Source organism: Carcharhinus amblyrhynchos, chromosome 1 (genome assembly GCF_965287045.1).
Source record: "Carcharhinus amblyrhynchos chromosome 1, sCarAmb.v2.hapA, whole genome shotgun sequence".
Lineage (NCBI taxonomy): Eukaryota > Metazoa > Chordata > Chondrichthyes > Carcharhiniformes > Carcharhinidae > Carcharhinus > Carcharhinus amblyrhynchos.
In genome coordinates this window covers 169,543,470-169,570,408 of record NC_137324.1, presented here as the reverse complement: position 1 = coordinate 169,570,408, position 26,939 = coordinate 169,543,470, and the positions used below count along the sequence as shown (strand labels likewise).

At 42.5% G+C, this 26,939-nt stretch overlaps 1 protein-coding gene across 6 annotated transcripts in view; it reads left to right on the top strand.

Annotated features, from left to right (window-relative positions):
• wrn (WRN RecQ like helicase) overlaps positions 1 to 26,939 on the top strand; it is a 101,363-nt gene that overhangs the window by 5,880 nt on the left and 68,544 nt on the right. For 4 of the 6 annotated variants that reach the window (XM_080195140.1, XM_080195110.1, XM_080195120.1 and 1 more), the window contains 8 exons: positions 1,517 to 1,632; positions 2,774 to 2,919; positions 7,780 to 7,928; positions 13,569 to 13,718; positions 15,145 to 15,217; positions 17,700 to 17,811; positions 20,554 to 20,998; positions 23,377 to 23,454. In XM_080195140.1, the coding sequence (XP_080051266.1) occupies positions 1,517 to 1,632; positions 2,774 to 2,919; positions 7,780 to 7,928; positions 13,569 to 13,718; positions 15,145 to 15,217; positions 17,700 to 17,811; positions 20,554 to 20,998; positions 23,377 to 23,454 (1,269 nt within the window). Of the gene's footprint in view, positions 1 to 1,516; positions 1,633 to 2,773; positions 2,920 to 7,779; positions 7,929 to 13,568; positions 13,719 to 15,144; positions 15,218 to 17,699; positions 17,812 to 20,553; positions 20,999 to 23,376; positions 23,455 to 26,939 lie in introns of those variants that run through there. The other 2 variants (XM_080195148.1, XM_080195158.1) reach the window with 2 other exon arrangements.

Here is a 26,939-nt window from a genome sequence, read left to right as displayed (position 1 = left end):
GCTCCAAATTACCTTTGCTACTACTAGTTTCCTTCCTTTCCTACCCTGTCTTAACATATTGTCCCTGAGAATCTTTGTGGTGTTTCTGACCTAGTTGCAACCAAATGAATCAAGGATTCTAGTTCACCAGTTGTGTTTGTTATACTCCTTAACGTGGAGCCAGACACAGAAGGAGCCACTCGATTCATTGAATCCATACCGGCTCTCTGCAGAGCGGTCCAGTCTGTCTATCTTCAGTGGCCCTGCAAATTATTATCTTTACCTATTCAATTTAGTTCAAATCCTTCTCCTCGAATCTAGTTATCTTGTCTAGGAATGATAGAAATTCCCTTCAGCATTAGGCGGTTGAAAGAAACAGACTCCCTCAACTTGAAAGCAGCAGCTGGTGAAAACTGAGGTGTTGTTGATGGGGAGAAACTTGATGCTCCTGAACGAGAACAGTTTCTGCAACTGCCTGTGACTTAACCAGTTCCCCAACAACTTCAGTGTCATTTTTGGAGTCTTATGCTGGGCCACATCCCTTTGCAACCATGAGTTACTCTACTGTTGACGAAGCAGACACCCTTTTCCCAGCCATTTGCTACTGTTGTTTATTTGAGTTGCAGTCTGGGAGAAGAGAAGTTTGTATGAGTTAACAACCTGTAAGTGTAAATTCAACTCTCTCTCTTTCCTTTTGGTAATTTGCTACCCAGTTATGGCTGAGAGTTGAATTTACTGTGTAGGGAATCACGATATGGAACATGCTGTCTGAGACAGTGGATTAGTATAACTCCACAGTACAAGGTACCGTTTCATTGGAGGGCATGCAAAGTAGATGTCTATTTAAACACATGAGCGTACGAACAAGGGATGGGAGTAGGTCATTTAGCCTTTGAGCTTACACTGCCACTTAAAAATCAAGACTGATCTGACATGAATCTTAAATCTGCATCCTGCCTATCCCTGATAACTCACAACCTCCTTGCTTACCAAGAATCTATCCATCTCTGCCTTAAAAAATATTCAAAGATTCTGTTTCCATCAGCTCTTTCGGAAGAGAGCTCCAAAGACCCACAATTCTCTGAATAAAAACATTTCACCTCATCTCCAATTTAAACGAGCAACCCCTTATTTTTAAACAGTGACTCCTAGTTCTAGTATCTCCCACAAGAGGAAACATCCTCTTTACATCCATCCTGTTAAGGCCACTCAGGATTTTATGTTTTAATCAAGTCACCTCTTACTCTTCTAAACTCCAACGGATATAAGCTTAGCCCGTCCAACCTTTCTCATAAGACCACCCACCCATTCCAGGTGTTAGTCTGGTAAACCTTCTTTGACCTGCTTCCAACTCATTTACGTGCTTCCTTAAAGTAGGGTGACCAATACTGTACACAGTACTCCAGATGTGGTCTCAATAGCTCTTGATATAAATGAAGCATAACCTTTCTATTTTTGTATTCAGTTCTCTTTGTAATAAATAATAACATTGTGTTAGCCTGCTAGAAGGGAAAAAAGTTGTCGTCTTGTTTTCAAGGTTTCTTGTATCAAGAAAAATGCTCTGGAGGATAGACTTCCCTTCTTGAATTTTCCTGGGTCTATTATCTGCAGTTATGAAGCCAATGACTGTTCTTTCCTAGCGGAAGATTTAAGGTAAGATTTACGAAAGTGAGCTATATTTTGTCTCTGACTAAACTGAATACCTCTATATTTCTTGTATGTGATTTGGATAAAGCACATTGGTGCTAAATTGTCGCTTAGTTGTTGTTTTCAAGGCTTGGTTCATGAAGAGTTGGTCATTCTCACACACTGGTGATATCAATCAATCTCTACCCTGCAGAGACTTATCATTCAAAAATGGAACCAAAAGAGAAGATGCTGGAAAATCTCAGCAGGTCTGGCAGCGTCTGTAAGGAGAGAAAAGAGCTGACATTTTGAGTCCAAGCGACCCTTTGTCAAAGCTTTGTTGAAGGGTTGTCTGGACTTGAAACATCAGCTCTTTTCTCTCCTTACAGATGCTGCCAGACCTGCTGAGATTTTCCAGCATTTTCTCTTTTGGTTTCAGATTTCAGCATCTGCAGTAATTTGCTTTTATCAATCAAAAGTGGATTGTTTTCTCCCAGAGCATTTAAGAAAATCATATGTGCTACTATTATTTGTAATTGTTGTCTGAGGTGAGTGGCACTGATGCATGAATGGAAGCAGGTTTTTTGGGAAACATCTGGTGGAGACCAGAAAAGGACAAATAAAAGATTGGTGGAAGGCACGGTGGCACAGAGATAAGGATTGCTGTCTCATGGCACCAGGGAGCCAGGTTCAATTCTGGCCTTGGGTGACTGTCTGTGAGGAGCCTGCACGTTCTCCCCACATGTCTGCGTGGGTTTCCTCTAGACGCGCCATTTTCCTGCCACAGTCCAAAGATGTACCAGTTAGGTGAATTGCCATGCTAAATTGCCCCTTAGTGCCCAAAAGTGTGCAGATTAGGTTGTGCAACATGCTGTTTCGTTCTCTCTCTCTCTCTCTCTTCACAAGTGGACAGCTCTTCCTTCTATAGGAGAAGTCCTGGGTGTTAATAATTCACATTTCTTACACTGTTGGAATTGTAATAAAAGTTAAATGACGTGTACGTGAAGGTTAGTTATTTCTCTAAACAGTTTTAATCTTCAAAGAGGTGGTCCTTAGAGATCAGTTTCTCTCTTGCAGAACTGTAAATTTTAGTTGTGGATTTTTAGTATTTACAGATTATAAATGCCAGCAATTTTTTGAATGAAATATCATTTCTGTTTTGTTTTAGGTATTCTATTGCAAAGGAATCAGCCATTGGGTTTGACATAGAGTGGCCTCCAATGTATATAAAAGGAAAGGTTGGAAAAGCCGCACTTATTCAGCTGTGTGCCTCTGAGAACAAATGCTACCTGTTTCACATCTCTTCCATGTCAGGTTGGGGCTTGATAAGTTTTTATTATTTATTTATTTCCCTTTCCCTCACAAAGGCAGGCGAGTGGGTGCTGGTAACCTTCTGGTATCTCACAGGAGTAATTGTTCTTCCTGTATGCAAAAACAGAAAATGCTGGAAAATCTCAGCAGGTCTGACAACATGTGGAGAGAGAGAAAATAGAGCCAACTTTTCGAGTCTGGATGATCCTTTGTCAGAACAGCTCCGTTGTTCTGTCTTTGTTTCAGATTCCGGCATCCGCAGTATTTTGCTTTTAGTTTGTTAACTGGACAAAGAGTGCGACCAAATTGTTTAACAGCTGAGTCCAATCCCATCTTCATCTAACATCCACACACTTGAAAATTCTAGCAATGGCTTATGAAAGACGTTCATAAATTTCAGTGTAACAAAAGGTCTTTAAGCTCATCAAACCTAATCCATCTATTCTTATACAGTCATAAGAACATAAGAAATAGGAGCAGGAGTAGACCTTCTAGCCCTTTGAGCCTGCCCTGCCATTCAATAAGATCATGGCTGATCTGAAGTAGGTCAGTTCCACTTTCCTGCTTTCTCCCCATAACCCTTAATCCCCTTGCCTACAAAAAACCTATCTACCCGTGACTTAAATATATTTAGCGAGGTAGCCTCCACCACTTCAACGGGCAGAGAATTCCAGAGATTCACCACCCTTTGAGTGAAGAAGTTCCTCCTCAACTCTGTTCTAAACTGCCCCCCCGCTATCTTGAGGCTGTGCCCTCTAGTCGTGCTGTCCCTTCTGAGCGGGAAGAATCTCTCTACCTCTACCCTATCCACCCCTTTCATTATCTTATATGTCTCTATAAGATCCCCCCTCATCCTTTTAAACTCCGAGTACAGACCCAGTCTATTTAGTCTCTCTTCATAGTCTAACCCCCTCATCTCCGGTATCAGCCTAGTGAACCTCCTCTGCACTCCCTCCAAGGCCAATATATCCTTGCACAAGTGCGGCGACCAGAACTGCACACAGTACTCCAGCTGCGGCCTCACCAGTGCCCTGTACAGTTGCAGCAAGACCTCCCTGCTTTTATATTCTATCCCCCTCGCTATAAAGGCCAGCATCCCATTCGCCTTCCTGATCACCTGCTGCACCTGCAGACTGGGTTTTTGCGACTCATGCACAAGGACCCCCAGGTCCCTCTGCACCGTAGCATGCTGCAGCTTTTCGCCCTTTAAATAGTAATCCCTCCTACTATTATTCCTGCCAAAGTGGATAACCTCACACTTGCTAACATTGTACTCCATCTGCCAGGTCCTCGCCCACTCGCTCAGCCTATCCAGATCCCTCTGCAGACTTTCCACACCCTCTGCACAATTTGCTTTTCCACTCATCTTTGTGTCATCAGCAAATTTTGTTACCCTACACTCAGCCCCCTCATCCAGCAGCCCTCACCACTTCTACACTCCAACATGACTATTCCAATACTCCCTGGCTGACCTCTGTAATTCAGAAGGTTAAAACTGCTGTATAAATGTAAGTTGTTGTTTGATTAGCAGCCAGATTGTACCAATCTCGATCTATGTCCAGATACAACATTCTCCCTCTTCTAATTGTTAGAGACAGTAAACGTTGCAGCAGCAAATTCAATGGTAATAAATGATCAGAAACTCCAAGGCTGAAGTTAGCCTAGACTCTAACTTTTACATTTGATTTTGACATTAGAGTGAGCATAAGGTGGTTCACTCCAGGTATGATGCTAGTGACCTACTAGGAAGCTTTTATCAAAACAACCTTTATTTAAAAACACAAAATGTAACAAAATACATTTTGGTCCATTTCAAAGAATCATACAATCGCTTCAGTGCAGAAGGAGGCCATTCGGCCCATCAAGTTCGCACTAACCACAATCCCATCCAGGCCCTATCCCCATAACTCCATGCATTTACCCTAGCTATTCACCCTGACACTATGGGGCAATTTTAGCATGGCCAATTCACCTAACCTGCACACCTTTGGATTGTGGGAAGAAACTGGAGCACCCAGAGGAAACCCATGCAGACATGAGGAGAATATGCAAACTCCACACAGACAGTGACCCAAGCCAGGACTCGAACTCGGGTCCCTAGTGCTGTGAGGTAGCAGATATAACTACTGTGCCACCATGCTGCCCACTCCTCATGTGAGTAACTCAGCATTGAGTTGAACCACCTTAGACTGTAACCTCTGCTTCCCCTTTGTTTCACTTTTCTCTGCAGGTGTTTGATTTTACTTTTGTTTTTCCTTTGCTTTTGGAAAGCAGCCAATTACTTTTCTACCTCCAGATGAATCCTATGGTTGTTGTCCTATTACTGTTCCCTTTGGCCCCACACCACCAACATACCTACGATAGGAAAATTGGTGGGGTGATAAATAATGAGGAGGATAGCCTCAGATTACAGGAGGATATCAATGGGCTGATCAGTGGCAAATAGAATTCAATCCAGCTAAATATGAGGCAATGCTCTTTGGCAGGACAAACAAGGCAAGGGAATACATGATGACCAGCAGGACCCTGGGCGACTGAGGATCCATGGAGCTAGGTGTGAATGTACCCTGGTCTCTTAAAGTGGCAGGACGGGTGTATAAGGTGGCTAAGAAGGTATATGTTACTCTTGCCTTTATTAGCTGAGGTATAGAGTTTAAGAGCAGGGAGGTTTTGCTGAACTGTATAAAACATTGGTTAGATCACAGTTAGATTATTATGTGCAAATCTGGAATCCACGGTACAGGAGGTATAGATAGCACTGGACAGGGTGCAGAGGAGATTTACCAGGGGTGTTGCCCAGGCTGGAGATTTTTAGCTATGAGGTGAGATTGGATAGACTAGGTTGTTTTCCTTGGAGCAGAGGAGACTGAAGGGGGACGTGATTGAGATCTATAAAACTATGAGGAGCATCGTTAGAGTAGATAGAGAGAAACTTTCCTCTGGTGCTGGGATCAATGTCTACTGGGTATAGATTTAATTTTAGGGGCAGAAGGTTTAAAGGGGATGTGAGGAAAATCTTTTTCATCCCAAGGAAGCCTGTAACTCACTGTCTGAAAGGGTGGTGAAGGCATAGATTGTCGTAACATGCAAGAAGTATTTAGATGTAAATTTGCGATGCCAGAGCATGGAGGCTATGTGCTGGGCCAAGTGCTGGAAATTGAGATTAGAATTGTTCGGTGGTTTGCCTTTGACTGGTGCAGACGCGATAGGCCAAAGGGCCTTTTCCAGTGCTGTATACCTCTATGACTCTCTGACTTTACAAAACAATATATTTCTCACTGTTCCCAGTTTTGTTGAGAGATCATTGACACGAAACATTAACTCCGTGCCTCCAAAGATGCTGCTAGACCTGCTGAGTGTTCCCAGCATTATATATATAAAAAAAAATTCCATCTGTTGTTTTCCTTCCCAAATTGAAACATGGTGGCAGCAGAGGGTGTACCACATGGCTGACTGAGAAAATAACCTGGTATCAATTCTCACTAATAGATTGGGGGAGGAGAGGGGGCAGGTCTCATACCTCTCCGAACAATCAGCAAGTGGTATCACGTGGACCAAATGGCGCACTCTGTGCTGTACTGATTTTGTAATTCTGTGTTTAGTGTAATTCAAAGATGGCGCTGGAGTGTGATGACTTTTTGCAAGCTGTCTCCAGCGTACACTCTAATTCTATATTTACACTCATTCTATGCTTTTAAAACTGTACCCTAACTCTTGTATGATTGTAACACTGCATTCTGCACCCTCTCTTTTCCTTCTCTTCTATGTACTGTATGAATGGTATGCTTTGTATGGTGCACAAGACATACAGTATATCAATACATTAGACAATAATAAATCATGTCAAACCTTTTCTTTGGTGATGGGTAAAAGAAACATATATAAAAGAAAATTACTGCGGATGCTGCAATCTGAAATCAAAAGAGAAAATGCTGGAAAATCTTAGCAGGTCCGGCAGCATCTGCAAGGAGAGAAAAGAGCTGATCTTTGGAGCCAGATGACCCTTTGTCAAAGAGAAGCTGTAAGCTGTGACAGATGGAGATGTTGGGGGACGGGAGGAATGGAACAGAGGTGGAATGTAGAAAAGGGGAAGTGGGGGGGAGAAAAGGTGGGGGAAGGAAAGAGTAGGGGGGAAAGAAAAGCGAAGAAAGACCATAAAGAAATAAAAGGTAGAGAACAGTAAAAAATTAAATAAAATAAAATGAAAACAAAGGGGGCCGAGGTGAGGCTGAGCAAATCGTCTGCAACTTCAGTCTAAGATGGTTCAACTCCGTGCTGAGGAGTGGGCTGATTTTGAATTTTCATTTTTAGTAATAAACAGGGCATCACTGACAGTAGCAATCATTCTCGTTCATTTTAGCTTGTTGACCCTGATTGCAGAATGGAACTTTTAAAAGATTTTGTTCCTGAAACTCTTGAAAACCTCGTGGGCCCAAGAGGATCACAGACCCCCGACTGAGCAGCCCTGCTCTAGGTGATACTTTGCCATTTACCAGAGGAGTTGAATCTCTATTGACCTTGCAAATTTAGGATGGCAAGGTGGCACAGTGGTTAGCACTGCTGCCTCACAGCACCAGGGACTTGGGTTTGATTCCTAGCTTGGGTAACTGCCTGTGCGGAGTCTGCATATTCTCCCCCGTGTCTGCATGAGTTTCCTCTGGGAGCTTTGGTTTCCTCCCACAGTCTGAAAGACATGCTGGCTAGATACATTGGCCATGCTAAATTCTCCCTCAGTGTACGCGAACAGGTGCTGAAGTGTGGCGACTAGGGGATTTTCACAGTAACTTCATTGCAGTGTTAATGTAAGCCTACTTGCAGCAATAATAAATAAACGTTAAAAAAAAACCTTAAATTTGGTTTCAGGATTTCCAAATGGACTCAAAAGGTTATTGGAAGATGAGGCAGTTAAAAAAGTTGGCGTCGGAATTGAAGGAGACCATTGGAAACTGATGAGAGACTATGACATTAAACTCAAAGGTTTTGTGGAACTAACTGACATGGCTAATCAAAAGGTGAATAAAACCTTACTCATTTTGTATTTTACTGTGGATTAAAATGTCAATGATCCGAGATCTGGAAACCTGAAGCTTTCTGAGAACAAAGATGGTTAATTGAATCAATTGTAAGCCAGGCGCTCCTTTTTAAGAAAGATATTTAAGTTTTTTTTCAGATTTTATTGTGGAAACCAATGATGTTTAATTAGCAAAAACAGATCCCGATTACCAAATAGGCACTTTGCACGTGCATTCACTTGGACCACTGTTAAGCACTCCAGCCTCACCTCTCGCCATAAAGTCCTGATCCTTCTAAATTAACTGTTTCCAAGTTTCACTTCTTTTGCTGACTTAATAAGGACATAAGAAGTAGGAGCGGGAGTAGGCCATCTGGCCCCTTGACGCTTGAGCCTTGAGGCCGTCAGCCCCATGGCTGATCTTCTTGTGAACTCGGCTCCACTTAACTATCCGTGCACCATAACCCTTAATTCCTTTACTGTTCAAAAATGTATTTATCCTTGCCTTAAAAACATTCAATGAGGTAGCCTCAACTGCTTCACTGGGCAGGGAATTCCACAGATTCACAACACTTTGTGTGAAGACGTTCCTCCTCAACTCAGTCTTAAGTCTGCTCCCTCTTATTTCTAGTTTCATCTGCCAGTGGAAACAACTTCCCTGCTTCTATCTTATCTATTCCCTTCATAATCTTATATGTTTCTATAAGATCTCCCCTCGTTCTTCTGAATTCCAATGAGTATAGCTCCAGTCTACTCAGTCTCTCTTCATAAGCCAACCCTCTCAACTCTGGAATCAATCTAGTGAATCTCCTCTGCAGCCCCTCCAGTGCCAGTGTATCCTTTCTCAAGTAAGGAGACTAAAACTGTACACAGTACTCCACGTGTGGCCTCGCCAGCACCTTAAACATCTGCAACATAACCTTGCTGTTTTTAAACTCCATTCCTCTATCAATGAAGGACAAAATTCTATTTGCCTTCTTAATTACCTGCTGCATCTGCAAACCAACTCCTTGAGATTCCTGCACAAGGACACCCACGTCCCTCTGCAAAGCAGCATGCTGCAATTTTTTACCATTTAAATAATCCATTTTGCTGTTATTCCTGCCAAAATAGATGACCTCACATTTACCAACGTTGTACACCATCTGCTAGACCCTCACCCACTCACTTAGACTATCTATATCCCTTTGCAGACTTCCAGCATCTTCTGCACACTTTGCTCTGCCACTCATCTTAGTGTCATCTGCGAATTTTGACACTACACTTGGTCCCCAACTCCAAATCATCTGTGCAAATCGTAAACAATTGTGGTCCTAACACTGATCCCTAAGACACATCACTAATCACTGATCGCTAGCTAGAAAAACAGTCATTTACCCCGACTCTTTGCTTTCTGTTAGTCAACCAATCCTCTATCTGTGCTAACACATTACCTACAACACTGTGCACCTTTATCTTATCTTTGGTGTCAAATGCCTTCTGGAAATCCAGATACACCACATCCACAGATTTGCCATTGTCCATGGCGCATGTAATGTTCTCAAAGAATTCCACCAAATTTGTCAAACATGACCTTCCCTTCATGAACCCATGCTGCATCTTACCAATGGGACAATTTATATCCAGATGTCTTGCTATTTCTTCCTTGATGATGGATTCGAGCATTTTCCCTACTCAGAAGTTAATCTAACCAGCCTATAGTTACCCGCCTTTTGTCTACCTTTTTAAAACAGCGGTGTCACATTTGCTGTTTTCTGATCTGCGGGAACCATCCCAGAGTCCAGTGTATTTTGATAAATTACCACTAGTGCATTTGCTATTTCCCCGCCATCTCTTTTAGTACCCTGGGATGCACTCCATCAGGGCCAGGAGACTTGTGTACCTTTAGCCCCATTAGAGTGCCTAACACTACCTCTTTCGTGATGTGATAAGTTCTAGGTCCTCACTTGATATAGCCTTCCTGTCATCAATTTTTGGCATGTTATTTGTATCTTCCACTGTAAAGACTTAATAGCAAGTCACTGCTTCCTGTGGTGAAGTCAGCTAAACGGCTTCCTTTCAGTTGTGCTATCAAGGCAAAGATCAAACTTTGAAAAGAAAGATCTTGCAATTATGTTCTGACTTTCACATCTTCAGGACATTCTGAAGTGCTGCAAAGTCAATGGATTATTTTTCAAGTGCAGTCACTGTTAGGTAGGAAGCCAATTTTTGCACACAGTAATGACTCTATAAATTGCAGTGAGATAAATCATATTTTTTTGTTTGATGTTGGGATTGAGGAATATATCTTAGACTAGAACCCCTACAGTGCAGAAGGAGGGCATTCAGCCTCTTGAGCCTGCACTGTCAACAATCTCATGGGCCCTATCCCCATAACCTCACATTTTTACCCTGTTGATTCCCCTTACCGTCAGGGGCAGTTTAGCATGGCCAATCCACCTAACCCGTATACCTTTGGATTGTGGGGGGAAACCGGAGCACCTGGAGGAAATCCAAGCAGACATGGGGAGAACGTGCAGACTCCACACAGACGGTCACCCAAGGCTGGAACCAAATCTGGGCCCCTGGCACTGTGTGGCAACAGTGAACAAAAGAACAAAGAAATTTACAGCGTAGAAACAGGCCCTTCGGCCCTCCAAGCCTGCATTGACTATGTTGCCCAACTGAACTAAAACCCCCTACCCTTCCGGGGACCATATCCCATCCTATTCATGTATTTGTCCAGACGCCCCTTTAAAATTCACTAATGTACCTGCTTCCACTACCTTCCCCTGCAGCGAGTTCCAGGCACACACCACCCTCTGTGTAAAAAAAAAACTTGCCTCATATATCTCCTTTAAACCTTGCCCCTTGCACCTTAAACCTATGCCCCCTAGTAATTGACTCTTCCACCCTGGGAAAAGCTTCTGACTATCCACTCTGTCCATGCCCCTCATAATCTTGTAGACTTCTATCAAGTTGCCCCTCAACCTCTGTCGTTCCAATGAGAGCAAACCAAGATTCCCCAACCTTTCCTCGTTGCTGATGCCGTACATGCCATGCAACATCCTGGTAAATCGTTTCTGTACCCTCTCCAAAGCCTCCACATCCTTCTGGTAGTTTGGCGACCAGAATTGAACACTACGTTTCAAGTGAGGTCGAACTAAGGTTCTATAAAGCTGTAACGTGACTTGCTAATTTTTAAACTCAGTGCCCTGGCCGATGAAGGCAAGTATGCCATATGCCTTCTTGACTATCTTCTCCACCTGTGTTGCCACGTTCAGCGACCTGTGTACCTGTACACCCAGATCCTTCTGTCTATCAATACTTTTAAGGGTTCTGCCATTTACTGTATATTTCCTATCTTTATTAGACCTTCCAAAATGCATTACGTCATATTTGTCCAGATTAAACTCCATCTGCCATCTGTCAATCGAAGTCTCCAACTGATCAATATCCTGCTGTATCTTCTGACAGTCCTCATTGCTATCTGCAAATCCACCAACCTTTGTGTCATCCGCAAATTTACTAATCAAACCAGTTACATTTTCTTCCAAATCATTTATATATGTTACGAACAACAAAGGTCCCAGCACTGATCCCTCAGGAATACCACAGGAACGTCACAGCCCTCCATTGAGAAACACACCTTTCCACTGTTACCATCTGTCTTCTATGACTGAGCCAGTTATGTATCCACCTTGCCAGCTCACCTCTGATCCCATGCGACTTCACCTTCTGCACCAGTCTGCCATTAGGGACCTTGTCAAAGGCTTTACTGAAGTCCATATAGACAATATCCACTCCACTGCTCTACCCTCATCAATCATCTTTGTCACTTCCGCAAAAAACTTGATCAAGTTAGTGAGACATGACCTCCCCTCCACAAAACCGTGGACCATAAGTCCACTTATTTCCAAGTGGGGGTAAATCCTATCTCTAAGAATCCTCTCCGATAATTTCCCTACCACTGATGTAAGGCCCACTGACCTGTAATTATCTGGATTATTCTTGCTATCCTTCTTAAACGAAGGAACAACATTGGCTATTCTCCAATGCTTTGGGACCTCCTGTGTATGTGGAGATGCTGGCATTGGACTGGAGTCCAGCTGGCATTGGACTGGAGTCCAGCATCTCCACATCATGGCTACTATCGACACCGCAAACTGCCGGCTCCAAGTGGAGAGGATCTCCAAGAAGATCGCACATGTTGACACAAACATCAAGTTCCAACAACTTCTTTCTGGACCTCCCCTGTAGCCAGTGAGGATACAAAGATTTCTCTCAAGGCCCCAGCAATTTCCTCCCTTGCCTCTCTCAATATTTTTGAATATATCCCATCAGGCCGTGGGGACTTGTCCACCTTAATGTTTCTCAAGAACCCCAATACCACCGCCTTTTTGATCTCAACATGACTCAAACTATCTACATGCCCTTTCCCAGATTCATCATCCATTAAGTCCTTCTCTTTGGTGAATACTGACGCAAAGTTCTCATTTAATACCTCACCCATTTCCTCTGGCTCCATGCATAGATTCCCTCCCCTGTCCTTGAATGGGCCAACCCTCTTCCTGGCAACCCTCTTGCTCTTTATATATGTATTAGTGCTAACCATTCTGCCACCAGGACTCCAGAAAAACTCTATTGCTCTTATTGTAATTGTGTGTAAGGATCTTTTGTAGGCAGAAGGTTTAACATTTAACTTGAACCTTGCCAATATAACATCCTCAGTGCTCTGATATGTTACACGTCACTTGGAGTTGAGGTTACTATGGCAATGGGTACTTTTACATGCATATGTCTGAATAGTCTTGATAGCAATGGGAGAGTCTCCAACTTTCTTTCCATCACATGATTGACTAGAAATCACTCCCGCTGTTTTTGCCTGCTATTGGTGTATGTTGGAAGGTTTTGCAGGTTGATAATCAATCTGTTTGGCCGTGCTCTTCAAGAGGGATACTGCCCATTGTGCCACAAGGCCTCCATCCTCACTGAGGTGTTGGCTTAGGTTACAGCCCTACCTCGAAGACTCAAACATGTATAACAACCTGATTTAGAAGGGAAAGTGTCACACAAGCCGATGTTGACATTTATGTAGCACCTTTTGACAGAGTAGATTCAGGAAAGACGTTTCCACTTCTGGGAGAGACTAGAACTAAGGGACACGGTTTAAGAATAAGAGTTCTCCCTTTTAACAGAAATCTTTTCTCTCCGAGGATCATTAGCCTGTGCAATGCTGTTCCCCAGAGACCTTAGAGACTGGGTCGTTGAATTTATTCAAGGTAGTCGACTGAATTTTGATAAACAAGGCACCCAGGAGTTATGGGAAAAAGGCATAAAAGCACTTAAGGCCCCAGTCAAATCAGTTGTGAGTGGCTGAGCAGGCTCAAAGGACCGAATGGCCCTCTCCTTCCAATTCCTGTGTTCCTGTAAAGCAGCTGAGAGGTGATCAGCATTGTTACCGTAACCTATCACGTCAAACTCTAGTTACCTTTAGAAACCTAATGGTATTCTTCCTTCCTAGAAGCGTGTGCGACATTTTTAAAGTTGGGTGCTCAGGTTTCTCTTCATGAGGTTATAACCTGAGATAGATATTGTGATGCAAAGCCCATTGAAATATTTGTTCCTGTACTGAAATCTGTTCTCCTGTGGTACGTCGCAGTTGAAATGTGCAGAGCAGTGGAGCCTGAATGGGTTGGTGAAACATCTCTGTGGAAAACAGCTGTGGAAGGATGCATCTGTCCGCTGCAGTGACTGGGATACATTTCCACTCAGTGATCAGCAGCTGCAATATGCAGCAACTGATGCCTATGTATGTATATGTCAACTTCAGCCCTCAATATCCAGTCCTATAATGCTGTCATTTCAGTTTTTTTATCGGTTAATTGCAAAGCTGTTTGACTTCAGTGCTCTTTTTAAAATCAGTAAGGTTTGCACGAATAATTAGTTAATTCATATGTCTTTTATGTACTGTTTTATAAAGTTTTTAATTGGATTTTAATTTCCTTTTTAAAAAACTAAAATAATAAAGAGGTAAATGGAGTATATGAAGCTTAATGGTAACACTTTGCTGCTTAGTGGTCCATAGGAACAGAAATGAGGCATTCAGCTCTTGTCACCTCTTCTGCTCTTCAGTTAAATCATGGCTGATCTGCATTGTAACTCCATCTATTCGCCTTGGTTCTGTCTCTCAATCCTTTACTAACAAAAATCTATCAATCTCAGTTTCAAAATGTTCAGTTGATTCTCAGCCTCAGCAGCCATTTGGGAGATCTGTAGAACTTTACTTTGCACACACCTGACTTGCTTCTGATTTCTGGTGCCTAGTTGGAAGGCACTGTGTCCAAGATGGGCACTGCCTTCTGGTACGGTGAGATTGGAGTATGAATTATCAGTTACACCTTCATGGTGTGGGCTAAAGCAGGTCGTTAGCAGAGGCTGGTTTAGCCAAGTGCCCTATTTACAGGGATTGGTGTTGGGGTTTTGGAAAAGAAGGTTGGGGGTTGGGGGGAGGGAAGCAACATGTTTTTAAAAACGCTACATTGTGCCTTAAGTTAAAGGCAATGACCCTGTTGTCTTACAGCACGTTTGTTAAGTTGCGGAGTTATGGCCATGATTGTCCATGTGATGAGGTTTTAAGGCTGGTTGTATTGTGGGCCAGATAACAAAAGCATGAACATCAACAGAGTGAGGGGAAGAAAATTGAGAACAGAGAGCAGGGAATTGGTCCAGGCTGCCCTTGCATGCCTTCAAACAGCTGGTTTTAGAGCAGCACTGTGGAGAGTTGGTCCCTAATTGAGTAAGTGCCATCTTGGCCACAGTAGTATATTCATAACACAGTGCTATTGTTCAAATATCAATCGGGAAATTCAGAAGATTTAATTAAAACATTATCTGATTTCATGAGGCATTTTTTGGAGCCTTGTAACAAGCATTATACACGCCAGCAAATAAATGCATTGTATTTTTAAAAAATATACATTTCTTGTTGCATAATGCTTTTGCATTCGGGACCTTCCCATTGGTATGTTTAAGTTTATTTATTAGTGTCACAAGTAGGCTTACATTAACACTGTAATGAAGTTACTGTGAAAAGTTTTGTTGTCTTGAGGACTCCAAACAGGACATTATTGCTTGTCACAAAAGTAAAATAAGACTGAGTTATCAGAGGGGCTGCTGTGGCAATATTTTATATTGATGAAGGTGGCACTTACTTGTGTTTCTTTTTCTTTCACCAGGCTGGTTTTCTAATATACAAAATGTTAAACAGCCTGGATGTTAGCCGAGGAAAACTGTTTCTTAATAAAAATGGTAGGTTGTGTTTGGGTTGGACAAGTTCCCCAAAAGATGCGTAGCTTGGTAACTGAAATCCCCTTAAACTGGTTCAGTTCCATTATAACATTGGGAAGGAATTTCTCGAAATTGGCACAGGTTTTTTTCCCACTGTTTTTTTTGGCTCCCTTGCTAATTATCAGTGCTAGCAGCTGCAGTTGCACACTCCAGTGAGGTTTGAAGGACCCAGACCTCTTTTCTCACCTTATCTGTTGGAAGTTTATGTCAGTATGCCATCGTCTTTGTGCAATGCAAACATGAAGGAACAAGGAGCAAATTCAAGTAGGCAAATTCAGCCCTTTGAGCCTGCTCCGCCATTCAATCAGATCATGGCTGATCTCTCCCTGATCTCCAATCCATCTCCCCACTGTTACCAATATCCCCTTGTGCCTTTGTTATTAGAAACATAGCTATTTCCTTCTTGAAACCATACAATGATTCAGACTCCACCGAGCTATGGGGCAGCAAGTTCCACAAACTCTCCACCCTCTGCAAGTAGTTCCTCCTCAGTGAAAAAGGCTAACGTTTGATAAAAACTCTTAATTTTTTTAATTGCTTCATTTTTTTTCCTATTTACTTGTTAATACCAACAACAATAATAATCACTATCTTTCCATCACTACAATGAGAAGTGCCTTGAGTGCATGTGATGATGTGAGTTTGGTGGGCTGTGTGAACTTGCTGCTCCATTTGAAAGCAGCCTTGTATGTAACCAAGCCTGCCCTGCCAGGCTGCCATGTGGTAATTAATTTAGGCTGTTTATGAACATGTGTTATCTTAATAGAATTGGGAATATTCTCGGAATGAATCTGTAATTATGTTTGTGTTATAATGCATTTAAAAGACTGGTTCCCACACGCTAAGTGCCACTATTTCTGTGGCTGATAGTAAGTGAGAGAGAGCAACAAAAGAGATAGATATATTACTAATCAAAAAGATATAAGGGAATATGGGGAACTGGTGGGGAGGTGGATTTGAGACGAGGCAGAGATCAGCCATGATCTGATTGAATGGTGGAGCAGGCTTGAAGGGCTGAATTTGCCAACTTGATTATGATTATCTGTTTCGTTAGAAACCATTTCTAGGATGCTGCACATGAGGAGACACCACTCCCGAGTTGGTGCTGTTTATCTGAAGAATTCCCTAGGTGTGCATTAAGTCAGCAGTGTTATGGAATGCCAGTGATTGATTATGTTCTGTCCCAAGTAGGGTACTTACCCATTAAACACCATGGGAAAGTCATGTGGGGACCCAACTACTGTAGTATAGAGTAGTTTGGGTTTGTGTTAATACTGCTCACTTAAAGTATTGTGTACAGTTTTGGTTACCCTGTTACAGGAAAGACATTGATAAACTAAAAAGAGTGCAAAGAAGATCTATGAGGATGTTACAGGACCAGTGGACCTGAGTTATAGAGAGAAGTTGGCCAGGCTAGGACTTTATTCCTTGGAATGTAGGAGAATGAGGAGGTAAACTTATTGAGTTGTATAAAATGAGGGTCATAGGTAGGATGAACGCACGTAGTTTTTTTCCCAGGGAAGGAGAATTGAAAACTAGAGGGCATAGGTTTCAGGTGAGAGAGGAAAGATTTAAAAGGGAGCTGAGGGGCAGCTTCTTCACGTAGAGGGTGATGCATATATGGAATGAGCTCCCAGAGAAAGTGGTTGAGGGAGGTACAATAACAGCATTTAAAAAGCATTTGGATAAGTACATGGATGGGAAAAGATTGGAGGGATATGGGCCAATTGCAGGCAATTGGAACTGGCTGGGAGGGCACCATAGTCAGCATGGACCAGTTGGACCAAAAGGCCTGTTTCTGTACTGTATTGCTGTATGACTACTCAATTCTCATGGGAGTCATCAAATGGAGTTTTTGCATTCCCCTTGGAAAACGAGACCGTGATCAGCATCAAGAAGACTGGTCTTGCGCACCTTTTTACAGATTGCTTCTGAGTGCCATTTGCAAAGGCAAGGATAACGTTTAGCGCAGGAGGTAATTGGAAATGAGAAAGGAAAGCCTTAACATACCATGTAAGAATTAGGCCCACAATGCATGTGCAATAAGTTGATTCATCAATTTTTCTTCATCTGCTCCCCATCCACTGGCACTCAGCAGCAAGTGTATTCCTCCATCTGAAGTGAGGTTCCCAGTGGAAAATTTTTTTTTATGAATCAATGATATTTTTAGTGCTGTGGGATTCCCAAATTAACAGCAGTTTTGTTCAGATAATACACTCAGTCCTGTACAGATATTTTAGTGTCTGAAACAGACACCTACCCACAGTGCCATGTGAAGGATCATAGCAATTAATTTTTGTTCCTTGATGTTACCACTTCCTTCACCAAGAATAAAGGTATCAGATTAGAATGATCATCGTGTCTTATGTTGACAGACAAAATAAGCTGTCCATATGGGTTTAATATCTGCCATCTGAAAATTTTCTACATTTTGTATTTTCAGACGAGAAACTGCTCCCTGCCCTTGATTTAAGGTCTAACTTGACCTCTGTTGCCTGTGAGATGCAGAAACTAGCGGAGTTGCTTCCTGATTCCTTCGTTAATGGTGTGCAGAGGTTAGTGATGAGCACTTAATGGGATATGGCATATGTTGATCTGCTATTTATAGTGTTCCCTTTGCATCTAAGCAAAAACAAATGCCTGCTTTAGTCAGCCTTTCATATTGAACTTTGGCTTCTCTTTACTTTTCATCTTTTCAATGATTGTCCTGCAAGTAAACATTTGGTTTTAATATTGTGGAGCGGGAATGTTCACTTTGAGTCCTGCAGGCTGTGTCTCTACTGCAACCGTGTTTATGTGTCCCTGACCCAGTTTGTTTTGGACCATATTATGATTTGTGTTGTGAGTTCCTCCCCCTCCTCCGAGGCTGGTATACTGTCTGTAGAGCGGAGACTCTGGAGGGCAGACTTAGGCTTGGCACGTGCCCACAAGCCCACATTTTCTTTTTGATTGGTTTGGAGGGTGCGTCTGAAGGAAATGCACTCCAAATCTGTATCCCTGCCTTTATCAGAGACTGCAAAGTGATGGTGGAGAAAGAAAAACATTATTCCCTCCTCCATACTTTCTGCTTTCCTTCTTTCCTCCCTCGCCTGCCTCTCAACTCGCCCTTCCCCCACATCTCCACACCCACCACCCCCATTTCATCACCTGTCTTTCTCATGTGGTCCGATGAAAATTTTTCAACGTCCCAATTGGCCCTCACTATTTTTCTAACAAATACCACTAATTTCTGGAAGCTCTACCATTTATACGCTGAAGCACATATGTCTGTGGGGGGAGGTGATGGCCTGGTCATTTTATCGCTAGACTATTAATCCAAAACCTCAATTAATGTTTTGGGGAGGTTCGAATTCTGCCACGGTAGATAATGGAATTTGGACTTAATAAAAATATCTGGAATTAAGAATCTACTGATGACCACGAGACCATAGTCGATTGTCAGAAAAATCCACCTGGTCCACTAATGTCCATTAGGGAAGGAAATCTCCCATCTTTACCTAGTCTGGCTTAAATGTGACTCCAGAGCCACAGCAATGTGGTTGATTCGAAACTCCCCTCGGGCAACTAGGGATGGGCAATAAATGTTGGCCAGCCACTGATACCTCTGATAGGAATGGGTTAACTGCAACCTTCCACTTTATCTAATTTTTTATTAATTGTTTAATAGTACTCACCGAGATATATAAATGAGTTATAGGTGACACTGGGCGTTGACTGTGTGTACGTGGAGTTGTAAAAGAGAATAAAGTGAGTTTGTGAAGAAGCTAGACTGCAACTGGGAGGCTAAACAGCCCAATGTCCCATGAATGAATTAAAAAAAATCCTACTGAAAGTAAGCTTAGTAGATTTCATGTAGTTTTGTTATCTATTTTTAAATAGCTTGAATTTGCATAGTGCTTTTTATCACCGCAGGATGTCTCAAAGCACTTTACAGCCAGTGATGTACTTTTGAAGTATCATCACTGTATTAATGTAGAGCACACGGTAGCCAGTCTGCACACAGCAAGATCCCATAAACAGCAATATGAATGTGGCCAGATAATCTTGTCTTAATGTTGCTGGTTGACGGTTAAGTATTGACCAGGACACTGATAATGACTCCCTTACTCCCCTTCAAAATAGCGCATGGGATCTTGTACATCCACCTGAAGGGGGGGGCTTGGTTTAATGTCTAATCCATGGTGCAGCAACTGTGTGCTGCACGGGAGTCTCAGCTTTGATTTTTGTGTTCAAGACTTGAACCCAGAACCTTGTGATTCAGAGTCAGGTGTGCTACCAACTGAGCTATGTCTTACTCGCACGATAAGTGATAAAAATTGCTACCAGGTCCACAGACAGGAGTCAGTAGTAATGAGTTTGCTTAAAGACGAAGAGGAGCATCAAGCATAACCAACAGGAAGTATTCAAATTACAATGTATATTTAATGTAATATGAAAAAAATGTATTAGATTAATTATCTAGAGTGAAAATGCTTTCAGATAGTTCAAATGTTGCTCTCTGGTTGACAGAATGCTGTCAAATTCCACTTATCCCCAGTCATTTTTGAGACGACTGATTAAAATCCTTTAGCTCTCTGAAACTGCTGCTTTTAGCTCCAACAATGTTGAAAGTCAATATTTTCTGGCTATTCACAGATATTTTGTTTCCCACGCAAATTCCTCTTACTCGCTGTAGGCTCACACATGAATGGTTTAATGTTTATTCATTAGTGTCACAAATAGGCTTACATTAACACTGCAATGACGTTACTGTGAAGATCCTCTAGTCGCCACACACCGGTGCCTGCTCGGATACGCTGAGGGAGAATTTAGCATGGCCAGTGCACCTAATCAGCACTTCTTCTGGACTGTGGGAGGAAACCAGAGCATCCGGAGGAAACTGATGCAGACGCGGGGAGAACATGCAGACTCCACACAGACAGTGACCCAAGTCAGGAATCGAACCTGGGTCCCTAGCGCTGACGCAGCAGTGTTGACCACTGTGCCTCCACGCTGGCATTTGTGGAGGTCTGTCATCAGAAAGCAGTGGTTTTTAAACAGTGCATGCATAATTTTGGTGAGACAGAAAACAATTTCAGAGTTTAAAATCTCTGAACGTGTTTATTTAGTGTTTTACTTCTGGATAATCAATCCCATTAGAAGATTAGAGAAGCAAAGATCAGTCCATTTGAGTGAACATTATCCACAGTTCAAGGCATTTTTCATATGTCAGTATGTTGGTGTGGAGTTTATGTGGTAGCGTTTACATTTGACTTTAGCGTGCCATGTACTGATATTTGTTTTCTTTTTAAAATCAGAGCTACAGATATCTTGAGTGTCATTTCTGAAAATGTTTCTGCTCTGAGGAATGTTTTGCTCGAATCCACATCCAGAACTGGTGCAGAGATGGAGAAAGGAACAACATCTGAATTACATACAGACAACCGAGCTTCAAATGATCATTCTGAAAATAGTTTTGGAGGTATCCAAAATACAAGAGGGAGATACCAAGAGCAAGTCGAGCAGGAGAGTAATTTGATTGACACACCGTTAGATCCAACTAACGGTGGACTATCTTATGTGCCACAATCAGAATGCCAGGAGATTGACAAAAGTGAGGGTGATGTTTGTGCAGGACACAATCAGGAGCACGGGGATTACCTGATGTCTTTACCCATTACTGAATATGATCTTCAGATGTTAGAGCACCAAGCGGAAGCGCAAGATGCAATGGAAAATGCTACTTCCTCTCTGCCAACCAAGGTAAAATATCATGCAGCAATAAAATCTTTGAACGTTAATTGCACTGCCTTTAGTCCAATAAAATTCTCTTGATTTAGAATGAAGCAAAAAGAAAAAGCCTATTCAAACTGGGAATACATCATATTGAGCTGGTAATTTGGGAACAGTGTGGAAATAAGGACTTCTGAAGATGGAAATTTGGTGACAGTGTGATACACTGTGCACATGGAATACAAATTGTGCCTTTATGGATCTGAAATTCATGATTAAAATTCTCAACTTGTGTAACTGTAAGTCAAGTTGGCAGTTTTCTGCCAGTTAACTGTAGCAAGATGCCCAGCCAATTTTTAATTAGATATTATATAGTTGAGGGGGCTGTCTGACCTGCTGGAATGCGTTTGTGCCTGAAAGAGAGAGAATTATAAGAGTTCTCACTGAACACACTGCCAGGTAAGTTGATAGCGGAATTCCTGCAAGATCTGGGAGCAAGAACATCTGTGGGAAGAACCACCAACTTGCTTTGCTCAAGCTCAGGACTTGAAATGGAGACAATTAGATACATTAGGGTAGGAGGACATTTTATGGAGTGAAAGTTTGAGAGGGTAGTCACCTCCATTGCAGATTGGGAACAGGCAGTGGAAGAGGAAGGATTGATGGCTGACCTGAGGGCCAAGAAGGGAAAGGTTAGAAAGCGTGAACCCAGAAAAACTTGTGCTCTGTAGCGAAAGTGAGAATTCTGGGTGGGTCTGTCACACCAATATTAGTGGCACTGACCAATGGTTTGACAGATGGAAGAGGTTAACCAAACAGCGAGAAATACTGCGGTACTGATTCAACTTGGCCTTTTGCCCCCAAAATGTTCTGCAGTGGACGGTATGTCTAAGTAGAATCCTTGTTAGGCCACACTTGGAGTACTGTGCAGGTTTGGTCTCCATGCTATAAGGATATAGAGGTACTGGAGAAAGTGCAGAAAAGATTAACAAGAATAGACAGAGTGCTAAAGAAAACGTTTAGCGTACTGGCCTTCATCAGTCAGGGCATTGAGTATAGGAGTTGGGACATTATGTTACAGTTATATAAAATCGTTGGTGAGGCCGTACTTGGAATGTTGTATTCAGTGTTGGTCACCCTGTTATGGAAAAGATATTGATAAACTAAAAAGTGTGCAAAGAAGATTTATGACAATGTTGTCAGGACTAGTGGGCCTGAGTTATAGGGACACATTGGCCAGGTTAGAACTTTATTCCTTGGAATGTAGGAAAATGAGGGATCACCTTATTGAGGTGTATAAAATCATGAGGGTCATAGATAGGATGAACACATGTAGTCTTTGCCCTAGGGAAGGGGAATTGAAAACTAGAGGGCGTAGGATTAAACGGAGTGGGGAAAGATTTAAAAGGGACCTTAGGGGCAACTTCTTCACTCAGAGAGTGCTGTGTATGTGGAATGAGCTGCCAGAGAAAGTGGTTGAGGCAGGTACAATAGCAACATATAAAAAGCATTTGCATTAGTACATGATGGGAAAGGATTAGAGGGTTATGGGCTAAACGCATGTAATTGGGACTAACTGGGAGGGCATCGTGGTTGGCATGGACCACTTGAGCAGAAAGGCTTGTTTCCATGCTGTGTTGTTCTATGACTGTCAGAATCATATCAGAATTGAGGTGATGTAGCTATCAGAAAAGATTGAACTGCTTGGGGCTTTTTATTCTCTCGAGAAGATTGAGGGTGACATGATGAGGGCTTTGAAAATATGGAAGGGTTTGGTTGGGTATACATGGAGAAAGTATTTCCACCTCTGGGGAAGACCAGAACTGAGGACCAGGAATTCAGAGATAGTCAGCAGTAGGAATTCAGGTGAAACTTCTTTACCCAGTGAGTGGTTGAAAATGGAACTTGCCACCACAAGGAAGTGGCTGAGGTGATAGCACGGATGTATTTCAAGGGAAACTGGATAAATGCATAAGGAATAGAAGGATAGCTTGATGGTGTGAGATGATGTAGGGTTGAGGAGACTTACTTGGATGGGCCAGTTGCACTGAATTGTCTATTTCTGTATGTATATTCTGTCCATCCTCAGTCAAGAAAGCTGTTTTGTCTTGGTGGTGCTGAACTTCTTATGAGCAGTGAGCATTCCATCCCTTTTCTGACTTGGGCTTTGTGGGCGATGGAAAAGCTTTAGGAACAGGCTAATTATATAATTTTCTCCCAATTTATTTGCTTGTTAATGTCAGCAATAACGATCATCTTTTTGTCACTACAGTAAGAAGTACCTCTAGCGCAACCTGGTGGGTTGTGTGATCTGCTCCATTCTGAAGCATGTTGAGGCGGGAGCAGACCTTGATGGTGGGGGGATAAGGCATCACTTTACTTTCATTTCATGTTTTGTAATTCTGCAGGCACCTAATGCTGATGAAGAAGCAGATCTCTCTTGTGTGATTGAAAGTGACGAGGAACTGGAGAGCGAGATGCTCAAGGTAAGGCCAAAAAGTGGAAAATTGCATCAGATTATGTTCAAATGTTGAATGAACGCCTGGCAACGGTAACAGCAAAATATAACTGGTGGGGCTTGCTCAACTACAGTCTCTTGATTTAGGCAAAGATAGCCCAGTAGCTCAGGTCATTGAAACCTCAGTAGCCACCTGTCAGCTAAACTTCCTTGTCTTATTTGACCAAGTAAACCTGTTGGACTTTAACCTGGTGTTGTGGGACTTATTAGTGTGCCCACCTCAGTTCAATGCCGGCATCTCCACATCATTTGACCAAAATCAGTTCCTTATTGGAATTCTCATGGAAACACTGTGAGAAAGTGAGGTGTTTTTATTAAGGGGAAATAAAAGTGGAAACTTTAATCAAACTTTAATCCCTTCAGGCTCAGGTAATGGAGAATTCTTGTGTCTGCTCAACAGGCTCCAACTTACCTCAACTAAACCATTCATTTAATGGTCAGTAGTAATGTCGTTAACAATACTAGACGGTCTGTGTGCCTGACCATCGTTTGGAACCTATTGTTACATTTCCATACTTTACTTTGTTATGTTGAAATTTGCAAAAGCATGCCGGATTTTAACACTAAAGAAAATTATAGAATTGTTCAATGTCTCAAGAAGGCAGCTCACCACTGCCTTTCAAGGGCAATTAGGGATGGGCAATAAGTGTTGGTCTGGTCAGCGAAGCCCACGTCCCGTGAATTAATTTTTTAAAAATGCCTCTTCACCTTGAAAGAGTTATTCAATTAAAATCTTCTTATTATCCATGAAAGTCATTCTTTAAAATATCCGGTTTGGCTGTTACTAGCAAATAAAGATAATCATCAACAAAGATATTAGCATGTTTTTCTTCTGTTTTGAGAGGCAGTAAAATTTAGTCATTTAGTTTGTATCCAATGCTTTCTAAGGCTTTAGAATCCCCACTGTACAGAAGAAGACCATTCGACCCATAGAGTCTGCACTGACTGTCTGACAGAGCATCTTACCCAGACCCTATCCCCATGGGCTCATGTATTTACCCCGTTAATCTCCTTAACCAATGCAACGTAGTACACTAGGGGGCAACTTTGCAGTCCACCTAACCTGTATATCTTTGGATTGTGGGAGGAAACCGGAGTATCTGGTTGAAATCCACGCAGACATAGGGGGAGAATGTGCAAACTCCACACAGACAGTAACCCCAAGACTGGAATTGAACCTTGGATCCTGGCGCTGTGAGGCAGTAGTGCTAACCACTGTGCCACCAATTTGATGCTGTGACTGTATCAGGAGTTACAAAAGTCGTTTCCAATCACTTTTTATAGTTTTACTTTGTAGTGAAGCCAAACTTTTTAATATGAATTCTTAAAATTTGGCTTATATGAGGCGCCATTATTATTCCCCAGTCAGTCAAAAGAGCTGACTGTCCAGAGAACACTGGTGTAGCAGAATGCTGACTGTGCTTCTATGTTTCAAGGCTTTACAATTTAGATCAGCAGTATAACTCATGCAATCTCTGCTCACACCAGTATATTAAGGGTGCTGTCAAGTTTAAATGAATTCACAAAGCTGACGCAGCTTTGCTGTGTTGCTCAGTTTTGCAGTATTGATGGGGTCTGTGAAGCTTTTCCATGCCAAATTATTGAACAAACGGAATGGGTGTGCTTATACGATCAAGGGTTTATGACTTGGGTAACCCAGTAATTGGAGGTTGTGGTTTAGGATTGCTAGGTATTTTCAGCACACAGGGTGTTTTCGGTCTGCAATTCGGAGCTAAATTTACAAAGAGCTCATTTGCAGATACCCACTAGATGGCACCCAAGTAGAAGTTATATGCAGGGGCAGAACTGCAATGCAGAAGTGATTTTCCCATGGGTGTTCATGCAGTGTACTGGCAGCCAGGTTTTCCCATGTACTGCGTTTCTGGACATGATGAGGGAGTCCCACCAGAATGTGGAAACATGAATTAGCCTGCTTCACTTGGCTTCTGCCACAGATGGCCCACTGGAAGGCCATATCGAGAATTGCTGTTCAAGGCTGGGTGTCAACTACAATCTCCCTGCAGAGTATACTGTTGCCTCCCACACTTCCCAGCTGAACCCAGGCAAGGAAAACAAATTGCCATTGAGTCAGAATTTTAATTGTGCTAATCAGCTATACACAGCTAACTGGAGAACGGGGTGTGGTGGCAGCTCAGCTCCTGAAAAGAGCAATGGAAACATCCAGCACAGAAGGGTGACCATCAGCCCATAGTGTACTTCTGGAGCATGGCTGGAATGATATCACCGTTTACGCCAGTGGGATTTTCCCATTCTGCTGCAGTGAACAGAGGTTTGGCTGGCCACCAAACTCCCTGATTTTGCTGCAGCGGGCGTGTAGCATGAATGGCTGGTAAGATCGCACCCTATATCTTTGCTGGAGGTAGGAGCTGTGTGGACCAGGTGGCTTGCATCTCTGCAGAGTGGGGAACAATGTCTTCAAGGGGTGGTTTGCTACTGCTGTCAGGGAGAGTTTCAAATAACTTGGCAGGGATTTAGGAACCAGGTTGTAGCATTTTGAAGGGCCAATAAGGTGCAGAAAGGATTGGAGAGGCAGGTGGCGCGAGAGTAAGAAATAGTAAGATATTAGGTAGATTCAAATGAAGAGGAAACACAGTAAGATCTAATTCAGCTTTACAGTGCATGTAAGTAAATGCACATAGCATGATAAATAATGTTGGTGAGTTGCAGGTGCAAATACCCCCATGGGAGGAATATGATGCCGAGGTGCTAATGTAGCTCTGACTCAAAAAGGCAGTCCTTTGGCACTGCCCCTAGACTGTATGATCAAGTTATTGAGGCACGACTTCCCCTTCACAAAACCATGTTGCCTCTCGCTAATACGTCCACTTGTTTCTAAGTGGGGGAGTCCAGAACTAGGGATCACAGTCTGCGGATTCGAGGTAGAACATTTAGGATGGCGGTGAGGAGACATTTCTTCACCCAAAGAGTGGCAAGCCTGTGGAAATCGTTACCACAGGAAGTAGTTGATGCCAAAATATTGAATGTGTTCAAGAGGCAGCTGGATATAGCACTTGGGGCAAATGGGATCAAAGGTTATGGGGAGAAAGCAGGATTGGCTATTGAATTGGATGATCAGCCATGATCGTAACGAATGGCGGAGCAGGCTTGAAGGGCCAAGTGGCCTCCTCCTGCTCGTATCTTCTATGTTTCTATGATTTTAGATTAGACATTTTTCCAATGCAAAAATACTTGCTTAATGGGATTATACAATGTCTTGACTCCAGTTACTTTTCTTTCTTGCCCTGGGACCTTCAAAATATGTTAATTGATGAGAAGATCCCTTTAAAAGAAAAACCTGCAAATGCTTACTCAAAGAAGTGATCACAAGTAGCAGTGAGGAAATTACCAGTTAATCTATTTTGATGGAGACATTTGAGGGAAGAATATCAACCAGGACATCACATTGCATGAAAACAAAGTAAATAACTTAAT